The 21,779-nt window shown below is 34.3% G+C and overlaps 1 protein-coding gene across 2 annotated transcripts in view; it reads left to right on the plus strand.

Moving 5' to 3' along the window:
* fand (Pre-mRNA-splicing factor SYF1 fand) overlaps positions 1 to 21,779 on the plus strand; it is a 425,180-nt gene that overhangs the window by 379,896 nt on the left and 23,505 nt on the right. For both annotated transcript variants that reach the window (XM_090399826.1, XM_090399816.1), the window contains 2 exons: positions 10,036 to 10,213; positions 17,600 to 17,726. In XM_090399826.1, the coding sequence (XP_090255952.1) occupies positions 10,036 to 10,213; positions 17,600 to 17,726 (305 nt within the window). The remainder of the gene's footprint in view (positions 1 to 10,035; positions 10,214 to 17,599; positions 17,727 to 21,779) is intronic.

Here is a 21,779-nt window from a genome sequence, read left to right on the forward strand (position 1 = left end):
AACTTTTTGATTCAAATCTGTGTCATTAACTGAAAATAAAAAGTTAATAAACCACACTGGTACACCACTGACAAATAAAGAAATTATTGACAGTAATCACAGATTTTATAATTTGAGCAAAGAAGATAATACAATTTAGACTTAAATGGATAACTAGAGAAGGCACACAGGAATTGTAGATGAAAAAATAGTTCTTGAGTATTCTGCAATTGAGCAGGTTCTTCTTTTAGGAGCAAAAACTTTTCTTCCATTCTCTCTAAAGTTCCGAGCCTTCTCTTTCAAGGTTGTGTACCTGTCTCCATTCAGCATGTCATCTAGCATTGTTTTCCTTACTCTTCCTCTGGGTCTTTTTCCATCTAATTTTCCTTCGATGGCATCTCTGATGATTCCATTCCCTCTCAGAATATGTTCGATTCAGTTTCCCTTTCTTCTTTTTATCCTCCTTAACAGACTTCTTTCTTCTTCTTCTACTCTTTTTAAGACCTCTTCATTAGTTATTTTATCTCTCCATTTGATTTTTTCCATCCTTCTCCAAATCCACATCTCAAGGCTTTCCAAAATCTTAATTTCTTCTTTCTTCAATGTCCAAGTTTCAGCTACATAGAGGGGCAACACTCCACACATAACATTTTATTAGTCTTTTCTTTAGGTTTCTATCCATTTTACTTCTGAATAAATTCCATTTTCTGTTAAAGGTATCTCTTCCCATCACTATTCTTGCTTTTATGTTACTTTTACATCTTCCATCACTGCAAATAACAAAAATGGTTACAGCAGGCATATAAAGAAAGAGGTGGAGAACAGTTGCATTAGTAATATAAACCTCAAGATAGGAAGATGAATAAGTAGAAAAAATTAGAATATGAGAGGGAACCAGCTCTGCAATCCAAGGAAAATCCCAAGGAGTTTTATCACTGTGTAACCAATAGGGAAAATGATTGTGGATGGTATTTGAAGGACCAAGGCAGATTACATAGCTGAGGTATTCAGATTATTTATTATTCTTTTCCATTCTTGTAATGCAGGCTTTACTCATAAAAGAGGAGAGGTGAATAAAGAGGATGTATTCTGAATACTATAGAAGTCAGTAAATCAAGGAACAAGATAGAATTTCACCACAAATTTTAAGGGAATGTGCTAAGGAAACTGACCATACCATTTAATTGGGCTGTTTAATGAAAGTTTTACAATGGGACACGTTTCCAGATAATGGAAGGAGATTAGTGGTAGAATGGAGGTATCAACCTATAGGACATGTTGTGTTTCTTTTGTGGTTGTTAAGACTTTAGAAACATTATTGAGAACCCATACGCAGAATTGGATAGATAAAGAGAGGCAATATCATTCATGCATGCTAGCATGAATTAATTAAAGTTGCTCTTCTTTTAGTAATCTGATTGCCTTTTATATATAGAGTAACGAGCAGTAAGTTATACGATGTAATGTCATATTGATCGCTATAGTGAATTCACTACAAACAGAAAAGTTCCAGTCAAAGGGCCATAGCATCATTGTCATGCAAAGAAAATTTGCTAAAAAAAAAAAAAAAAACGTGCCTTTCAACTTTACACACTTATTTTGAATGAGATTCAGCTATACACAGCTGAAATATTTCAATACTTGATGACTTTAGCATTATTAATATACTGCTGAAATTATTCAGTTAAGTTTCCAACTTTCTAGCTTAGAATTAAGTTTTCACCTTGCTTATCATTAAAAGAATGAAGCAAAATACCATCATTGTCATAATGATAATTAAGGATATAGACCATATTGGTCTGTTCCAGTCTCATTATCCAAATAATATCTTGTTTTGAAGTCCACCTGGCCTTCTCTTTCCAATTGGTTTATATTTTATTAATTATTTAGGATATCAGGGTGTTGGCCATTAGTTTACATTTGTAATGTTTTGTGTTTCTTCTATTGATTTTATTTTTAGGTCTTTTCAAATATCTCTGTTCCTTTATTTTTTATTTCTTATCTTTATTATTACGTGACACCTCCAGGGAGTCCAAAGATTCATCGAGGGAGGGCACCTACTCTACAACTCTGTCTCCACGAACTACACCAATACCATCTACCACCCACCACTAGCATTTCCAAAGACAATCACAATCATCCATGCCCATGGCAGGATTCGAACCCATAGCCTTTTGGCTGGAGAGCAGATATGCTAACCACTTGGCCAACCAGGCCAGCTATGTAATATATATGTAATAATGTATTTTGCAGTTCTGCTCATGAATCTCATTTCACTTGTTTTTATTCTTTATCTTGTTTGTTTATTGTCCAAGTTTTGCTGCCATATAATAATATAGGCACTACTAAAGTATTGTACATTTTCAAGTATGTTTCCTCTTATACAGTGTTCTGTTTATCAGGCCCATAATCTGTAAAAATTGAAGTTTTTAATTTTATATCTTTTTCTCCTTCATATGATATTTCACATCCAAGATAACTGAAAGTATTTATCTGTTCTATTATTTTATTATTAGTAACTATTTTACTTCAAGCTGGAGTTTGTCTATGAAATGCCATTGTTTTAGTTTTTATCTAGGATATTTTCATTCCATACTGTTCTATTGTAATGTTTAAATTATTATTATTATTCGTGACACCTTCAAGGAGTCTGAAGACTCATCGCGGGAGGACACCTACTGTACACCTCTCCGTCTCCACTACTACACAGAACGTATGCTACCAATCATCTACATCAATGCCATCTACTGTCCACAACCGTCACCGCTAGTATTTATTGTCTGTATATCTGCAATATACAGACAAAAATCGGCCCTATTCTGAAGGGCCGATTTATCTGTATTATTTTTTCTTGTATTGTTTTTGTCTGTAATTATATATTGTTCTTTGTAAATTTGTTTTCCTTACCTGATATTATTATCTGATCATCTGCAAATAATAGCATATTTATTTTGTTATTCCAAAAAATTTTATACCTGCATTATTCAAGGTGTTCCACTGTATTGATATTTCATTAATATAAATATTAATTAAGTGTTGGAGACAGAGGACATCTCAGTCTTACTCCTTGGTTTATTGATTGCTTTTCAGACATTTTTTTTCATTTATTGTTATTTTTATTTCATGATCTTTGTATATTTTATATCTTTTTATTTAAAAGGGATATTGCAATTCAATATTCCGGTTACTGCAGGAGGTGTAGTGTAAATTTTAATGTTTATATTAAATCTTATATTATAACTTTGTCTGCTGTGCCTTTGTAAAATATTTGTTAGTTTATTCTTTTTTTCAAAACTTAACTTGAATTTAACTTTACTTTAACCTTAACAGTCATAACTCCGAGCTCTTAATCCGTTGCTTAATCTAGATACTTATTCTTAATTCTTACTCGTAACCTTTTGACCCTCCCCTTTTCTCAAGGTTGTATCATCTATACTATTCACGTGTTCATAATTTTATAACTTGGGAACTTGCCTCGGTTAGAGCTAAATTCCTTCGTTATAACAGCAAGCATATTTCTTCAATATTAACTCCTGAAAATTTATATTTTTATTTCGACGGCACCATCAGGAGTCTCAGGTAAGATTTTAATATCCTTCCTAAAGAAAAAATACTTTGCTTAGCATGGAAATACTTTTAACTTTCAACACTCTATCAAGCAACATAAAACTATTCTATAGTCGTGGCAAACTATCCCCTTAGATCATATAGGTTCGATTTTTATGAGCAGTGCATTGGTATGCAGGAATCAGGCAAATTATATGTCATTATTACTTCCTGACATCTGTTGGTAGGACATGGATCTGTGACCTTGAGTCTGCAAGACACACTGGAATTCCTTGCATCTAGGGCTGGAATCGAGAGCCATAACGTCTGGGTAAAGGCGATGACAAAACCAAAAAGTACGTGCCTAAGTGTCACTCACCAACGAGAAAGAGCCTTTTTACTACCTGCAGGAAAAGGAACCCTGAACTCTAGATCTGTCCCCTTTTTATTCTCTTCCTTCGACCTTGAGTTCTGCCATGTTTCTATTCCCTTGGGTATTTCCCAGGTCTGCACCCGCCACCTTTTTCTTCGTTGCATTGAGGCGGGAAAACCCCATACACACTTGACCTTCGTGATAGTAATTGCCTTAGGTCATAAGTCAATCTGTCTGGAACTTTCTTTGGTTACAATTTTATTTACACTTAACTTTCTTTGTTCCTTACATTAATTTGGCAGTTACATTATTAAACAATTCACTTTAATTTATTTCCATATTACTAAACATAACAAATTTTGCTAATTAATCACAAGTACTTTGTATGGATTTTCGTTTTCCAGTAAAATCGGCATATAAGGATTATTTATGCAAAAATCCTATACAAGATTTTGCAGTAGTGCTTTACAGGGAACTTAAATGAAACACATTTATTAGGGGTAAAATTTTCGGCTAAATATCAAATCATCTTCAAAATTATAACAACAATGGAACATAAAATAATCTACAATAAACGAAAAACTTTTATAAAACACCACTACAGCATCATTGGCACTTTTTAAAAAGATATAATAAAATAATAATAATATAATAAAATATTTAAAAAAAATATATAATAGGGTAATAATTAGGAATTTGCATAACTGTTATTTGAAAACATTTACAAAATTAGAATAATGTTTAACGTGGTTAGAATATTCCAAATTTTTCTGATTGGTTTTGAGGAGAGCATAGAAATAGCATACATGTCATGTAGCTATGGGACTCTCTTGTGTGTGAGGAATCATTTGTGCGTGGATTTCAATTAATCATTTGCTAAACATTGGTCGAACAAATGATATATCAGAAGCTAATAAGTTTCGTATGTGGCGGCCAGTGGAAATTTTAAGTGGGGGTGCTGCATATACAAAAAAAAAACTTTTTTTCCTAATCAGTAACTAATTTATTAATAAATAAATTTGCATATTAAAAATTGCTTTATTAAAATATTTCATCCTCACCACAATCAAACACTAATAATAAAAGTTTCATATCAATAGCAATGACAAGTGCAAACAAATATCAGCGTTAGATCGCAGTGCATTTATTTTGTGTAACGATAATTGAAAAAATATAATTCTTTTCATATTTTAAACAGTGACACTCATCATAATTCAGCCTTGTATCTATAATAAATAAATAATTATGTTATTTTAACAAAATAAAATAAGATTTACAAAAAAATAATTCACCACGAACATGTGTCAATAATAAACATTTCATATCTCACAGAAATAACGAGCACAGACATAAGATACACTGCCCAAGCAGCAATATCTAATGACATAACGTGCAATGACAGCAAACGAATATCGGCGTTAGATCGCAGTGCATTTGTTTCGTGTAACGATAATTGAAAAAATATTATTTTTTTCATATTTTCAACAGTGATACTCATCATAATTCAGCCTTGTATCTTCAATAAATAAATAATTATATGTTATTTTAACAAAATAAAATAAGATTAAAAAAAATAGTTCACCACGCACATGCACCAATAATAAACGTTTCATATCTCATAGAAATAAGGTGCGTAAGCATACTAAAAATACACCGCCATTTGATCAGTTACAGTTGGGAATGACATAACGTGCAATTACAAGGACAAACGAATATCGGCATTAGATCGCAGTCATTTGTTTCGTAATCTAAAGCGTTAATCGAACAATTCCAATTACTAACTATTCAATCATTGTCAGAACATAAGCTGTAACCTTTAACATGTTGTACTGCATTTATATAATGTCGTAAGCATTGTTACTATTTATAAACAGAAACAAAATTTAATTTTTTCATTTTTTCCATGGCAGTGCTGCAGTGTCACAGTACTTATGTACGGGCCACCACTGGTATGGCGTCTCTACCCAAAGAAGACCAAACTCAACAGTTTATTGCTAAGGAATTGAAACGTTCTCAAGCAAGCATGAGTAGAGTATTGAGACAGTATTCTAATAACCAGAGTGTTCAAAATAATTGCTGCAATAGTAGTCAAAAGGTAATAACTACATCAAGAGAGAGAGAAGAGATTGAAGAATATAGTGAAAAAAAAACCACTTCCGAGGTGTAAGGTATTTTCACAGAAGATGGAAAGAACTAGGTATGAATGTGTCCATATCTACGATGTTGAGATGACCTCACAAATCTGGTTTTGAATCACGTGTGCCTAAGACTAAGCTGCTTATGACTTCTAAGCAAAAGCAGCTAGAGTGCGATGGTGTAAGCAAAGACTGTTGTGGGAGTCAAGAGAACTGGAAAAAATGTACTTTTTAATGATTAAAGTATGTTTTGCATGTTCAATGGTCATCAAGGGATATGTGTTTGGTGTCTTGAGCAAGAAGCATGGAACATTCGGTGAAATTTACAACCACTGTCATGGTAATGGGCTTGTATGACTGCAGGGGGTCCATGTAGGCTATGTATTGTGTACGAAAGAGTCAATTCTAAAGTGTACCAAGAAATTCTTGAGCACACTTTGAACTCTGGAAAAAGCAAATCAACACCACAAAATACTTGAGCAGAGTTTTGTGATGATGATTTCTTTTTTTAGCAAGATTCAGCTTGTCAACTTCCAAGACTGCACACCAAGAAATCAAAACCACAAAAATCTTGAGCAGATTTTTGTGATGATGATTTCTTTTTTTTTTAGCAAGATTCAGCTTCTTGTCACCTTCCAATACTGCTACTAGATGGCTCAAAGAAGGCAAATTAATGCAATTCCTTGGCTGGCAAACTCATCAGATTTAAATATCATTGAGAATTTCTGGGGAATTATGAAGAAACGGCTTCAAGAAGTTGCTCCAAGAGAGAAAAAATGAACTTGTTTCTAGCCTGCAGACTAGAAACAGGGTACTAATCAAAGTACTTATCCCCTTTATAATTTTTGCACATTTATTTTCAAATTATTTTAATTTTGTGAATGTTTTCAAATAACAGTTTTCTTATAATTTATATTACATTTTTATGTGTTTACATGGTTATATAATCTACAAAGTATGTAGATTTTGATGATGCTAATTCATATTAGGTAATATTTATTTTCTGTGGAATAAATTAAAATGGCATATCATTCGATTCAGTTTCTTTGATTATTCTAATTTTTTGATTCAGAGGTGTACACTATCCTATCCCAAATCATAGAACTTCTGTAGTTTAGTGTGTATAAGCAAAACTCTTTTTGTTTGGAAAGACTTGAGTTTAAAATCCCATTTAAGACACAATAAATCTCTGTAAAGACTTTTCAACTGAAGATGATTTAGTCAGTCTTATATGGAGGCAGTAGGATTTTCTCTTTTTTAAACTGATGTTTTTCATCTTGCGAAACATTTGATTCAGAAGAACACATACAATTAACAGACTTAATATACTGGCTTCACAGCCTTAGTTTCTTTGGCCATATTTCTGAACAACCACATACATACATACAAACAAAGTCATAGAATGTGTGCATTGAACATAAAAAAAGTAGGGGGGGGAGGTATTGAAAGAATTTTTGCTACCTTTGGGTAATTACGTGACTCACACCATTAATGGATTTGTGGAAATACATATAGCATTGTCAAGGTGAATTAACTCCTGTAAGTCAGTATTTTAGGTCCATCCAGTTGTATCTTAGCCTCAGTGTCTCTTGGAAAGTACAATTTCTTCAGCATATTACCAACTGTGGAAAATTTAAAGTGCTTAAGCGATACAATGCAATCATATACATGGTTATCTATATGGCTACCATTTCCTTCCGAAGCAAGGTTAATAGTGTATTTCTCATTTGGCATATGAGACTGAAATCACTGCTTATTGAACTGCTAGCCCTCTTTGTAGACATACCAGATTTGTATGTTGTGTAGTCAGTTGCATTTTCTACATTCGAAAGGAAATCCCATGACCTTTAATGGGGTGGTATATTACACACCAGAGAAGCATGTTGGCAAGATCTTAGTGTATGATACTTTTATCTTCCAGGTAGTGTTTAACATTTGGTATCCAGATTTGATATGAATATTATCTGTGGTGAGTAAATAGATATTATTTAGAGATTTTGATCATGTGAACCCACATCTGTAGCTTAGATGTTCAAGAACTAGTTCCTTGTGCCTTGAAATTTCTTATATAATAATATAATAGATTAATATAATCACGATTTTTGAGGATTGCAGTCTGCTTCACGGACAAATCAAAAATATATGGTTATTTAGTTTGATATTTGGTTTCTGATCTTTTTTCCTCCTCTTTCGGTATTCTAAGATTTAATTCAACTCTAAACATTAGTTGTTGGTAATTTTAAGCAAAGACTATTCTGCTATTTGTAGCAATGGATTTCTTTACTTAAATGTTTCTGGAATCCAAAGCTTGCGATATATTTAATTAAGCACATGCTATGTCCATGAATTTCCTTGAATTTTCACTGTTTTAAATGTTTTTACCTAACCAAGAAAATGGTAATAATGAACCAAATAATGAGTTATTTGTATAATGAATGACAAGGTGATTTATATTATGTTTATTTATATAAATTTTGTACATAATTGTCATCGCGACTGATGGTATGGCTGTAGGGAGACCAATGTGTTTCCCATATGAAGAATATGTGTTGCTCTATTTAAAATATTGAAATTGATTGTTTTATATCAGAAATTCTTATATGTATGAGGTAGGTTCCTAACGTTTCTGGCCTGACATACAAAATTCGCACCAAATTTAAACCAGCTGTGCATGACAGATAGCACCATGTATGGGTAGGTTAGTGTACCAGTTTCAACTCTCTACCTACATCATTCAGTTGGAGGCACTCGTTTGACTAACACATAGACGCTAAGTGGCTGTAATGTTAAAAATTGAATGCTGCACTGTGATAAAGTTTTACACTAAAGAAGGGCTTTCTCCAAGTTCTATCAAACAGTGATTAGATGGTGTTTATGGATAAGCTTTTTCATATTCCACTGTGAAGGAATGGGCTAAACAGTTTTGCCTAGGAAAAGAAAGCATCGCAGATGATTCTTGTGATGGCCTGTGGAAGTGATGAATAAGGAAAACATCTCTCTTGTTGAGGAGGAACTGCTCAATGACAGATGGCTGAAGCTCAAAGAAACCTCAGCAAGGTCATTCGCATCATCCACGAGAAGCTTCACATGACGAAGGACAGTGCAAGAAGGAGCATCGAGTGATCTATTCCCACAAGTTTTTAGAGCTTTGACAAGGGAATCAGAGAGAAGTGCTGGAATTCATTTTCACCATGGTCCTTTATTATGATCCTTTTTCCAAAAGGGAATCCATGGAGTGGTGCAAACCAGGCAAAGCACTGCCGAGAAAAGCCAAGGTCACTCAGTCCATCAAGAAGATCATGGCAACAGTCTTTTGAGATTACTGGGGCATTCTCTTGATGATTTCAAAGAAAGGAATATCACTATGAATGCAGAATATTATGCTTCACTCCTGCACAAATTGCGCAACACCATAAACGAGAAGAAGCAAGGAATGCTGAGTCATGGTATTTGCCTGCTTCATGACAGTGCTCCAGTCCATAGGCTATTGTTGCAAAAGCTGCAGTGAAGGACCGTGACTTCCGGGAGTTTGAACATCCACCCTACAGCCCAGATCTAGCACCAACTACTACCGCTTCTTGAAACTGCTTCGAAGAAGAAAATTTGCAGATGACAATGAGGTGAAAGATGCAGTTTTAGGCCATTTTGCAGACAAAATTACAGACTATTTTTTCAAGTGCATATACCATTTTTTGAAATAACAAGAAATGTTAATTCAAAGATATGAAAAGTGTGTTGAAGTAAAGAGAGATTATGTTGAAAAGTGACACAATTTTTTATTTATTTATTTATTTATTTTTTTTTTCATCACTTGTAAAAGTTAGTCAGGCCAGAAACTCATGGAACCACCCTGTTATATATATGTTAATTTTGAGAAATTAGCTTTAACTTTGAGAAAATGTTAACAGCTTTGAAAATTAAATTTAATGAATAGTTTGTTTTGCAATATTTTTACAGGGTAAAATTTAAATTTTGCTGGTTACTTCTCATCTGTTTTTCCAGACTACCTCAGAATTCTGGCAGACATGGAAAGAGTTTGAGGTCAAACATGGAAATGAGGATACAGTACGAGAAATGTTGCGCATTAGACGAAGTGTGCAAGCAACATACAATACACAGGTTAATTTCATGTCAGCACAAATGTTAAGTGCAGCAGTGGCTGCTGCAGGAGGAATGCCAGGTAATACTGCATGTGTGTTTTTGTTACAAATAATGTATTGTTACTACATTATAGTAATAATTATTTCCTTTTAGCATAATGTTTTGGTCACTATTTCATTAGTGAAATCCCTCGTTGTGTGCGTTCCTTTCTGTTTTGAAACGGTGATTTGAATGAACAGAAAATGACTACCTGTACAGTCCTTTAAAGAAAGAAAATTAAACACTAAATGAAAAGCTTATGAAATTTTAATGTTCACCAACTAAATATAACGGTTCTACAGAATTTTAATTAATAAAATGTTGATGGTGGTGACAGCACATCTGGTTGACTTGAAGTTAATGGCAGTGGATTATCAAGTGTGGACACCACTGCTGCTGCTTCTTGCTTCCTAGCTATTTTCTTGAATATATCATGCAGCGTCTGCTGCATCATATATTTGGGTCTTTCTCTAATAAGTTTATCTTGGAGCAAGTAAACACTCATGATTTCTTGTTCACTTACAACTTTGTTGCTCTAGTCCAGCCAGCAGTTCAGTTGTCAACATAATTAACCTGCCAATGGAGATTCTTTCTCTCACATCTTCCTCATTTTTGTCATTGCTTTCATCTTAATAACTACCTGTAGAGGCATTTCTCTCCAGACTTTTAACCATATCTACAATTTCAGAATCAGTTTAATGATGAACTGTAGGCACATTATCCTTGATGAAAGCTCCTTGGCATCAGGATTAGTTACATCTTTAACATAAGCAAGAAGTTCCTGTATAAGCTGCTTTTCTTTGGGAACCCTAAACCCTGCAATATTATTTGCAGGGTTTAGGGTTCTTATTAGAATGAGAGGTAAACATTAAACTTGCCCACAATTTATGCCATCCATTTTTCAGTGTTGATGTTTTCACAGACTTCCACGCATTGGCAACACAGTACACTGCATCCTTAATGTTGAATTCTTTTATGAACTTCTGTACTGGGGTGCCCGAATTAACTGAACTCACTAGGCGCCTCATTAACAAGGATCGATACTTACACTTCATAGAACGTATAATACCATTGTCCTGTGGTTGAGTTAGTGATGTACAGTTGGGTGGGAGGTAGACAACAAAAACATTATCTTTCACTAGAATATCGGCTTTTGGATGTGCCGAACAATCGTCGAAAATAAGAAGTATCTTGCAAGGGTCTAATCCAACTGAGTTACAGTGAGCCCTAGCCTCAGGAATAAAACAGTTTTGTAACCAATCCAATGTAATATCAGTGGTAACCCACCCCTTCTTGTTGGCACGGTAATGGACAGGAAACTGTGTCATACTCTTCAAGGCCCTCGGATGTAAACTTTTTCTGATAACGAGCAACTTACATCTGTGGGTACCCGCAGCATTAAAGCAGCACATTACCGTGACGCGATCCTTCGAAGCTTTAAACTCCGATGGCGATTCTGCATCCTCAGTTGTTAGAGTTCTTTTTGGCATACATCTCCAAAACAAGGCAGTCTCATCAGCATTGTACACTTGTTCAGGACTTAAATGTTCATCACTAACTAACTTTGCAAATTCATCCGCATATGCACTAGCTGCATCTTTGTCTGCTTAACGCTTTTCCCCACACACCACACGAAATTGTAAGCCATGTCGCGACTTGAAACGATGCAGCCAACCTTCTGAATATTCACACTTGTGTTGCAATCCCAACTCTTCATGAAACATTTCGGCTTGTTCCTTTAATAAATCGCCAGAAATTTCCACACCTTCACTTACACAAAAATTAAACCAGGTTATGAGAACTTGGTCCAGTTCCGAACTTTTTCCCCCCGTCAATAACTTCCTTACAAACATATGCTTTTTTGATACACTCTCAGAAAAGAACTTTTACAGTTTTTTTTTTTTCTGTTTTTTAATCTCATACACTGTTGAAGGGCAAATGTTGTATGTTTCACAAACGGTTCGCACAGACACGCCGCTATCAAGTTTTTTTAGCACTTCCACTCTTTCTGCGATTGACAACACATGATGTTTACGTTTTACGCCACCTCTTTTCTTTGCTGAATCCATAATGGGGCTATACAACAGCAGCAGCAGCAAATAAATGATAAAATGAGAAGGAATAAGCAGGTTATCACAATGCTTATCGACTACAGCGCCATCAAAACATAAACAGAAAACAGTGACGCAGTAAATTTGAAAATGCGCAGTCCGAAATCCATGCCAGAGATCTGAAGGAACCGGATTATCGATGGCTGGATTTTTGAATGTCTACCAGTAACATATTTAACTGAGGTATGCATTAAGTGTGCTGATCAATAACAGTTTTGTAATTATCCAAACAGGTTGATTTTGTGTATTTTAGGTATACATTATTAAATCATTGATGTTAAAAATTAAATGAGTTCCATTGTATTATTCAGTGATTAAAAAAAAATATAATAAAATCATCTTTTTTCACCTTAATGTGATTCACTGGCCAAGTAACTTGGTTTCATATCTTTGTTCTTTCTCTCTCTTCCATCATCTCTGTGGATGATGAGGCCGAATGAACTCTTTCCACTTTTGTCTGTCCCTAGAGAGTCCAAACAATTTTGTCCAGTTAGGTGTCATTTGTTGTGATTTGGTTTTCAGGCCCTCTTTTATTTTGTCTGTCCATCTAATTCTGGTCTGCCCTTTGGATCTTTTACCTTTCATCATTGTAAAAGATTTCATCTTTTACCTCTCATTTTGGTATGAAATTTACATTTCATACCAAATACATCATTTCATAATGTACTCAATAACCTTTCTGGTTACATGGCCAAACCATCGCAGTCTTCTTTCTTGGATTTTGTCAATTATTGTTATTTCTTGTTTTAGTCATTTCGTTATGTCTTTGTGTCTTGGTCTATCCTGCAGAGATACTCCAAGTAATCTTCTTAGCCAACCCATTTTGGTAATTAATATTTCTTTCTCTTCAGCTTTTTTGAGATTCCAGCATTCACTTCCATAGAAAAGTATTGGGAGGACCATTGTCTCATAGATTCTTACTTTTGTTACTTGATTGATGTCGCTTGATTTCCATATTTTATTTAATTGTCCAAAAGTTTGGGACACTTGACTGATTTGTCCATTTATATCTTTTGTAATTTCACCATTTTACTCAATTACTCCTCCGAGATAGGTGAAGTTTTCTACCTGTTCTAGATTCTTACTATCAATTTCTGTTTTCAGATGGGTGTTTCTTTTTCCTATTTGCATAATTTTTGTTTTGTCTATATTTAGGTTTAATCCAAATTTTAGACATTCTTCCTTTATTTTATCAGAAATTCATTGTAGATCTTCTTCCATGCTTGCAAGTAATGCAATGTACAAATTTTAAATTTGTTATATTTTTGTCATATATTTAGATTTCAGAGGGTATGGGGGGTGTTGAGGAGCGATAGTACCTCTCCACTTGGATGGTCACACATAATTGTGATTCAGATGGATTGGTTCTCACTGGACACCAAACTCTCACTTAAGGTACTTCCACCAAGAAGCTACTGTAAACTGGTAACGGCAACACCCCTGTAAACTTTGTCAAACCACAGGCTAAACTAAGTGAGGGTAGCCAGATATGGTGATCTCAAGCAGCGACTGTATTCAGTAAATTGGTTGCAAACAGTGTCTGTACTCCATATTAGGAGTGGTGGTTGACTGACAAAAATTACCACTGAAAGTGAATGAACTCAAACCAACCAAAGATGCATGCCAGCTTGACTGTTGCCTGGTCAAACAAGGAAAAACATAACAGTGGGCAGTCCCACTGTTATGTTTTTCCAGAATTCATTCCACCATGGACAGTACAAAATTTTAATTTCAGGCTGGGAGGACAACAAACACCAAGAGGGAGTAGCACTTATATTAAAACCAAAGGCTCAAAACTCTACTGTCTTACTATCTTTTCTCACCTAGGATAACTAAAGCAAGATTTAAACCATCAGTTGAATCACTGACTATTATTCAAGTATACTCACCAACTTCAACATCATCAGAAGAAGACATTGAAGAGTTCTATACATATATGAAAAAAGCAGTACAGTAGACATCAAGTCAAGACCTAATTTTAATGGGACTTAAATGCAAAATACCTGGCCAAATAATAGACTAGCAATAACCAAAACTCTCTTTAAATGATCAAAACCCCAAAGAAAATGGACATGTCTATCACCAGATAGACAAACCAAGAATATGATTTACTATATTATTGTAAACCAAAGATGGAAATCAATTATACTAAATAGCTACCTTACGGATCAGACCATAAGCTAGTATTAGCAAACTTAAGAATAAAGTTAAAATCTGAAAGCACCTTTAGAGTCAAAAGAAGATTAAATATAAATAAACTACAAGACAATAATATTCTAAGACAATGTTAATTAGAACTAAAAAACCTGAAAAAACTACTAAAAGAAAATATAAACATTGAAGAACATTGGTGCGTATTAAAGGAAATAATATTAAAATTGGCAGAAAATACAATAGGTTACACAGAAAAGTAAGAAAGATTGTATCTCGAATGAAGTAAAAAGGTTTAAAAGAATGAAATTAAAACAGAACTATAACAGAAATTAATATAATTAGCCAGAGGAATTAGATAACTAGTTAAAAGAGACAAAAATAACTGGTTAGAAGAAAAATGGAAAATGGCAGAAGGTATCAAAAGAAAATTATCTCCACAGATTATATAAATAGATCAAATTAGTAAGACACACATAACAAAAAGAATGGCTAGAATTGAGCTCTCAGGATATTAATTCCAGCTACTAGTTTCATATAAATTTCATTAATGTTATGATTGGACAGTCAGCTTTCTGCATACCCTTTTTTGTGTGTCAAAAAGAAAAGCGTTCTGTATTTTTTAAAAATTAACTTGAACAGTCAATATTCAAGAACTTGTATTATATTCACAATAGTTAAGGAAGGGGAAAAATATTAAAAACATATGTAAATGTATTTTTTTCCTCTTGAAAGCACCTTTGCATTTCTCTCTATCCCTCTTCGAAAAAACCCATCCATATGATCTGCTGGTGGAACTGTTCACTCTGCACACTGCTTGCACCATCTTAATTTTGGGGAAGGATGTCTAGATGAGCGAATATTCAGGGATATCTGGCTTATAGTATTTTTTTATAAGTTGATCATGTAGTTCTTTATAACTGACTGTAGACAAAAAAAAAAAAAAAAAAAAAGTCTTCCTCACAAGATGATTCCCCCCACCCCAACAGTATTTGGAAATTGTTCAGAAATCTTATGAAGATTTCTGAATAAATTTCAGACTTCTAGTTTAGTGCAACTTCTTGAATGTTTCACTTGTTAATAATTTCCTAATTTGATGTATGTTAAATATTTATTTCTTAATTTTGGTTTCTGAATTTTTGTAAATCTTACAATTAGGTATTGGAATCTAGGTCTATTTTTTTCCCCATTGCTTTAACAAAGTATTTTATATGATCCAGTTTAATGTGTTGTGCTGTCATAAATGTGGTCAGCCAGGACTTGCTATATTATCTCTAGTGTAAAATCTTTTTGAGAAACCCATACTTTCTTTTTATGTTTTTCTTTGTTTTATTTTCCTATTAAGTATACTTTCCTATCAAGCAACTGTTTTACTTTCTTTAAGAACCAAATATACTAGTTTGTTTAGGTTTGTCTCCTGCTCAAATGGCACGTCATGAGCCTTCTTGTCCCTTCCAAAGCTGTGAGACGCAAATTCTGCTCCTCCACTTTTCCACCTCTCTCTCTCTCTCTCGCCTCCTGATGGTACAATTGTAAGATCTCCTACAGATATGGATATGGCAGATCTGTTGTCATCAGTTTTTTCCCTCCAGCTCTTATACAGACAACCAAGGCAAATCTCCTCCCACTATTCCAGGAACTGTGCCTCCTCTGATCTTTATGCAGATTATGATATACTCCTAAATGAAGTCAGTACAAGTATTCACTATAGACTAAACTGAATACTACTGTAACTAATGTGGTATGGAAAATAGGCTGATACATTGAAAACATAAGCTGCATCAAAAGTTAAACATCTCAGCTATTTAGGCACAGTTTGTAATGATGATTGCAAATGATGGTAATTTAAATAAGAAAAGAGATAAAGAATAAGCAAAGTTGGTATGGTTGTCAGCAAAGTTGAAATAGAATAAGAGAGGGATTAGCAACAACACTAAACTAGTAATGTTCGAGACAGCATGCAGTGATTTTAACTTGGAAATCTGAGAACCGGGTTAAAAATAAAGTTGATAAGACCAACATATATGAAAATTCTGAGAAAAATTAGGGGAATGATCAATTGGCATCAGTGGCAAAATCATTAAAAATGAAGACATCAAAAGGAACTTGGCATTGTTAGCATTCAGGAATGTGAGCAGAGCGAATTCAACTTTATATTCATTTTAGAGAATGGGAGAAAATGTTAACAAAACAGTTAACATTGTTTGAAAGAAGGAAAAAGATCCAGAGCAAGACTAAGTCTGGGTGGATTAATGCAGTTAGTGATATCATAGAAAAAAAAATATATGACCTGATAATAAGAGATTAATTTATTAATTTAGAGGAAAACTTATAAGGTGAAGCAGCACTCCCCCCCCCCCCCCCCCAATCCATACATATGTTATACTAAGGCTCTTATCAGAAAAATTTTATTTAAATTTGATATATAATTATATATCACTTTAAAATTTGCCACATACTATCCTAATTTTTGTATTCAGCTGGGTCGTTTTTGCAGGGACACCAAGAAGCAAAATGTGTTGAAATTATATATTGCAATAATTCTGCTCTGGCTGGCAAAATTTAAAAAAATTTTGGATTTAGGAAGCACACACAAATGTGATTCAGTTTTGATTTCAGTCATAATAATTTTGACAAAACAAAGCGATTTGAACTCATTTTATATTAATATTCTGCACTGGCTGAATTAGAGTTTTGTAACTCTACTAAAAGTTTGACAAATCGTTTTAATTTTGGTTTCACCTTGACTATTGTTTGTGCCAAAACTGAAAATCAAGATTATGTCCAGAGTACATACATCACCGATAGGTTGTATAAGCTATAATGTTTTATAACATTTATATGCAAACAATCGTAATGTGTACTTAGCCATATTGCTATACTGCTGGGGCAACATATTCTGTTTTTGAAACAGTCATATGTCAAAGAAATTACATTTGATTAATAATATGATATATACATAAAACTTGTGCATGATGCACAAGTACACTACATTTTTTACAAAATGTAGTGTACTGTTTTGAACAGTACACTACATTTTATTGGCTAAAATGCTATACATATATCATTTGTTTCATTTTTTTTTAATTGCTTTAGCTTATATGTGGCCTGATATAGTTGAAAGGAATGAGAATTCTGATTAAAATAATATTGCCATATTAAAGCTTTTCCAGAAACAGCACCGGTGCAAGATAACATGCAACTTTTAGAAGCCAGAGCCAAAGCACTTGCTTTAGAACACCAAAAGGAGCAACTGAAAATTCAAGGAAGAAAAGACATTCTGTTTGTAAGGTAAGAAAAATAAATAATAATTAATATAAGAAGAAAAAGAATAGAGTGAAGAACACATAAATATAAAACAATTTATTGAAAGTAAGGAACAGATAATAATTGAAAATAATTGTACAACATCAAATACTTAAACAAGTCAGAACATTTGGTTAGCAGATATAATCAAATGCCATGTGTTAGAACAGTGGCAACATAAAAAATTCATCATCATCAAATTCCTGCCATGTACCCTCAAGGGGTGTACAGGAGATATGATAGTACTACATGAAAAAATTACATCATTACTAACTTCCTATCTACAATTTTCCTCCAAATCAGTCTATTACTTGTCAAGACTCCAATATTATTAGATCTTATATTTCTATCGTCTAAGGCACTTTGTACCATATCAGTCCACCTATATCTTGGTCTTCTTCCCCTGGGTCGTTTTCCTGCCAACCTGGCAGAGAACACTTGTTTTGCTAATCTTTTCTCTCCCATTCTATTTAAGTGACCATACCACCTGAGATTAGCTCTGCTAACGCATTCCTGGATGCTGACAATGTCAAGTTCTTTCGTAATATCCTCGTTTTTAATATGATATTGCCATCTGTTCACGTCTCTAATCTTTCTCAGGACTCTCATATCTGCGGGCTCTAGTCTTTGGCCAAGTGTTTTACTTTTTACCCAGCTCTCAGATCCATAAGTTAAAACTGGTTTGAACACTGTCTTGTATACAGCTAATTTAGTGTTCCGACTAATTTCTCTCTTATTCCATATGAATTTATTCAATTGACTTCCCACCATACCAGCTTTGCTGATTCTGTTGTCTATTTCTATATTTAATTTACCATCTTCAGTAAAAATCGTGCCTAAATAGCTGAAATGTTTTACTTGTTCCATAGGTTCTCCATTCACAACACAGTTGACATTTTCAATGATTCTGCCTATTTTCATTGTCTTTGTCTTTTTATTGCTGACCTTCATACCATATCTATTACAACAGCTATTCAATTTAGTCAGAGAATCTTGCAGACTTGTAGCAGATTTATTTAGAAGTATAACATCATCTGCATAAAGCAAAGAGCTGACATTAACATCTCCAATTTTGATATCATGTTTAATACCACTTTCCTTCATAATGTGATCCATATAGATAATGAATAACAGAGGGGATAATGTACATCCTTGTCTCACACCATTTAACATTAAACCATCATAAAACATAAAAAATTAAAGAAGTAAATTGCCTTTACTAGGATGATCCTTTTTACCTATAGAGTTTATATGTTTTTAACCACTTGGACATAGTTACAGAGTCCTTTTAAAAGTATGTTAGTGAGAGAATGTTATAAACTGGTCACATTTTTTAACAAACATTATTTTAACTTGCCATGACTGTTTCAAGGTTAATATGTAATGCAGACATCTAAAAATTTTAAAAAGAAGAATATTTTATTGAGATACTCAAGTACATTAGTAATCTGTTAAGTTAATAATGTAATGCTGTTTTCAGTTTCCATAAGAACGTTTCATATAAAAGTTAGGACTATCAGACTTTTCTGCAGAAATGTTAATAAACTAAATAAGTTTATTCAGCTTCTCCACTCCAGTGTGTACTCAAATCAAGGTAGACCTGTAACTTGCCTGTGGAATACTGTTCTGTTAAGAGAAGTACAAACAACACATTACATTTATCTGGTATGTTGATATTTTTCTCCCCCACCCCTCCACAGAATTAATTAAACAGGCATTTTCAAGATAGGTATGAGGGCAAATTTAAAGAATCCTCTTCAGTCTTAATCAACTTTGCTTCCAAAACAGAGTTCAAAAGAGCAAAAAGCAGGAAACTAGCAGCCTATCCAAATGGCAGCCAAGCAACTGGCTGTAACCTCTGCCTAACACTATTCCCACCCTTATCATATTAACTCTATTGCATCATCACCCACAGAAATAGCCAATCTTCTGACTTCACACTTTGCTTCCAATGCATGCATAACTGATGATGGTAAATGTCCCCCAACCATTCCAGACACCTAACATACACTGCCCCTATATCCTTTTGCCAGGATGAGATCAGAAAAATACTGTCCAAATTGGACACAAAAAAATTTCCTGGCCCTGATGGCATTCCCCCAATTGTCCTGAAAGGGTGTGCACCAGAACTGACTCCTATCCTATGTCACCTATATATACTCTCTTACTCCATTGGAATCTATCCCACAAACTGGAAATTGGCATATATTCCATTCCCAAGAAGGGTGACAAGTCACTGCCGTCCAACTACTGCCCTATCTCGCTTACCTCAGTCCTATCTAAAGTAATGGAAAAAAATCATCAATTACCATCGTCTACACTACCTTGAAGACACCCATCTAATAAACGATCGCCAGTATGGATTCTGTCACTGCTAATCAACAGGAGATCTGCTCACATATGTCAACCATCTCTGGACAAACGCCACGGAGAAGGTTGGAAAATCTCAAGAGGTTGCACTTAATTTCTCCAAAGCCTTTGACTAGGTCTAGCACAAAGGCTTACTAAGCAAACTACCATCATTTGGTCTGTCCTAGGACTTCTGTAGTTGGATTGCCAGCTTTCCGCCTGGACGTACACTGAGTGTGATGGTGGATGGTTCCCTGTCCTCTCACCATTCAACTAATGCTGGGGTTCCACTAGGTTCTGTCCTCTCACCAAACCTCTTCCCATAAATCAATGGGCTACTTCAGTTGACTTCCAACCCAATACACAGTTTTGTAGACGACAGCACATTACATTCCTCACTTTCATTTGATAAACCCTACTGTACACAACTCACCTCAGCCTACAGAGCATCAACCACCACCCTCAGTTCCAATCTCCAAGCCATCCTCCAATGGGATTCGGATAACCTCATCAATTTCAATGCTAATAAAATCCAGTTCTGTCCTCTTTTCCATAAAAAAATAACATTTTTTTTCTCATTATTCTTTTTGATGATACCCAAATTTCCAGACAGTTTGAGATTCCTTTATTGGAATTCAGATCAAACCTCTCCTGGCATAAACACATCACAACCATTGCATCCTAAGCTTCAAAAAAACTAGAATTTTTCTTTCACTCAAGACGTTGCTTCTCCCCTGAATAGCTATTAACACTATACAAATCACAAATCCACCCAGCTATTGAATACTGCTCCGACATATGGGATGGGGACCCCTAAAAGCTCCCTCAAAATGCTTGACTGAATACATAGGAGAGTATTTAGACTTATTAATGATCCATCTCTTACCAACCCCCCCCCCCCCCCACTTTTGCAAAGACATTTTGTTTCTGCAATATGTATATTCTACAAATATTTCCATGGGAAATGCTCATCTGAAATAACATCAATAATTCCTCCACTCAATACTAAGCTTGGAACATGTGCATCTGCTGCTCAACATCCCTTCACAGTACACCTAGAAACAAACAGAACAAGTTACTTTCCTCCTCCTTCATCCCTGCATCTGCTGGACTGTGGAAGTCTCCTCCCCTCTGCTGGGTTTGCCAAGGAATACAATTTACAGTTATTTAAATCAAATGTAAACAAGTTCCTCCTTTCCCAACCAACTACCCATACATGGTAGTACTAATGTACTATAGGTTGATAACCAACTTCTTGTGTATGGGCGTAACATAAAAAACTAACCCAATTTCAACAAAGATGATGGTTTACAGATCTTGTTGACTCCTATAGTTCCCAACTAGGCATCCCGTTTTGATCCCTGATTCTAAGTAATAAAATATCTTAACAAAAGACAGTTCAAAGAGATTAAGAGGCGGCAAAGAACACTAAGCTGCTAAAGTTCTCAATCCATTTAAGAGAAACTATGGATAAGAAGTAGTTCTCAAACCCATATGGTAGATACAAGATTCCAAAATAAAAATAGGATTGCAGGCTATCATTTCTAATGAAAAGTATCTTTATCATCAATTTAAGGATATCAAGCAAATGCACTCCAAAACCAAAAGTCATTGATAATTATATTTAATGAAATTCCATTACTAATATGAGTAACATTCTCCAGCCTCCTAGTTTAGCAGAAGGGTAAT

The sequence above is a fragment of the Typopeltis vanoorti genome, chromosome 1 (assembly GCF_054136105.1).
Source record: "Typopeltis vanoorti isolate ZY-2024b chromosome 1, IOZ_Tvanoo_1.0, whole genome shotgun sequence".
Classification (NCBI taxonomy): domain Eukaryota; kingdom Metazoa; phylum Arthropoda; class Arachnida; order Uropygi; family Thelyphonidae; genus Typopeltis; species Typopeltis vanoorti.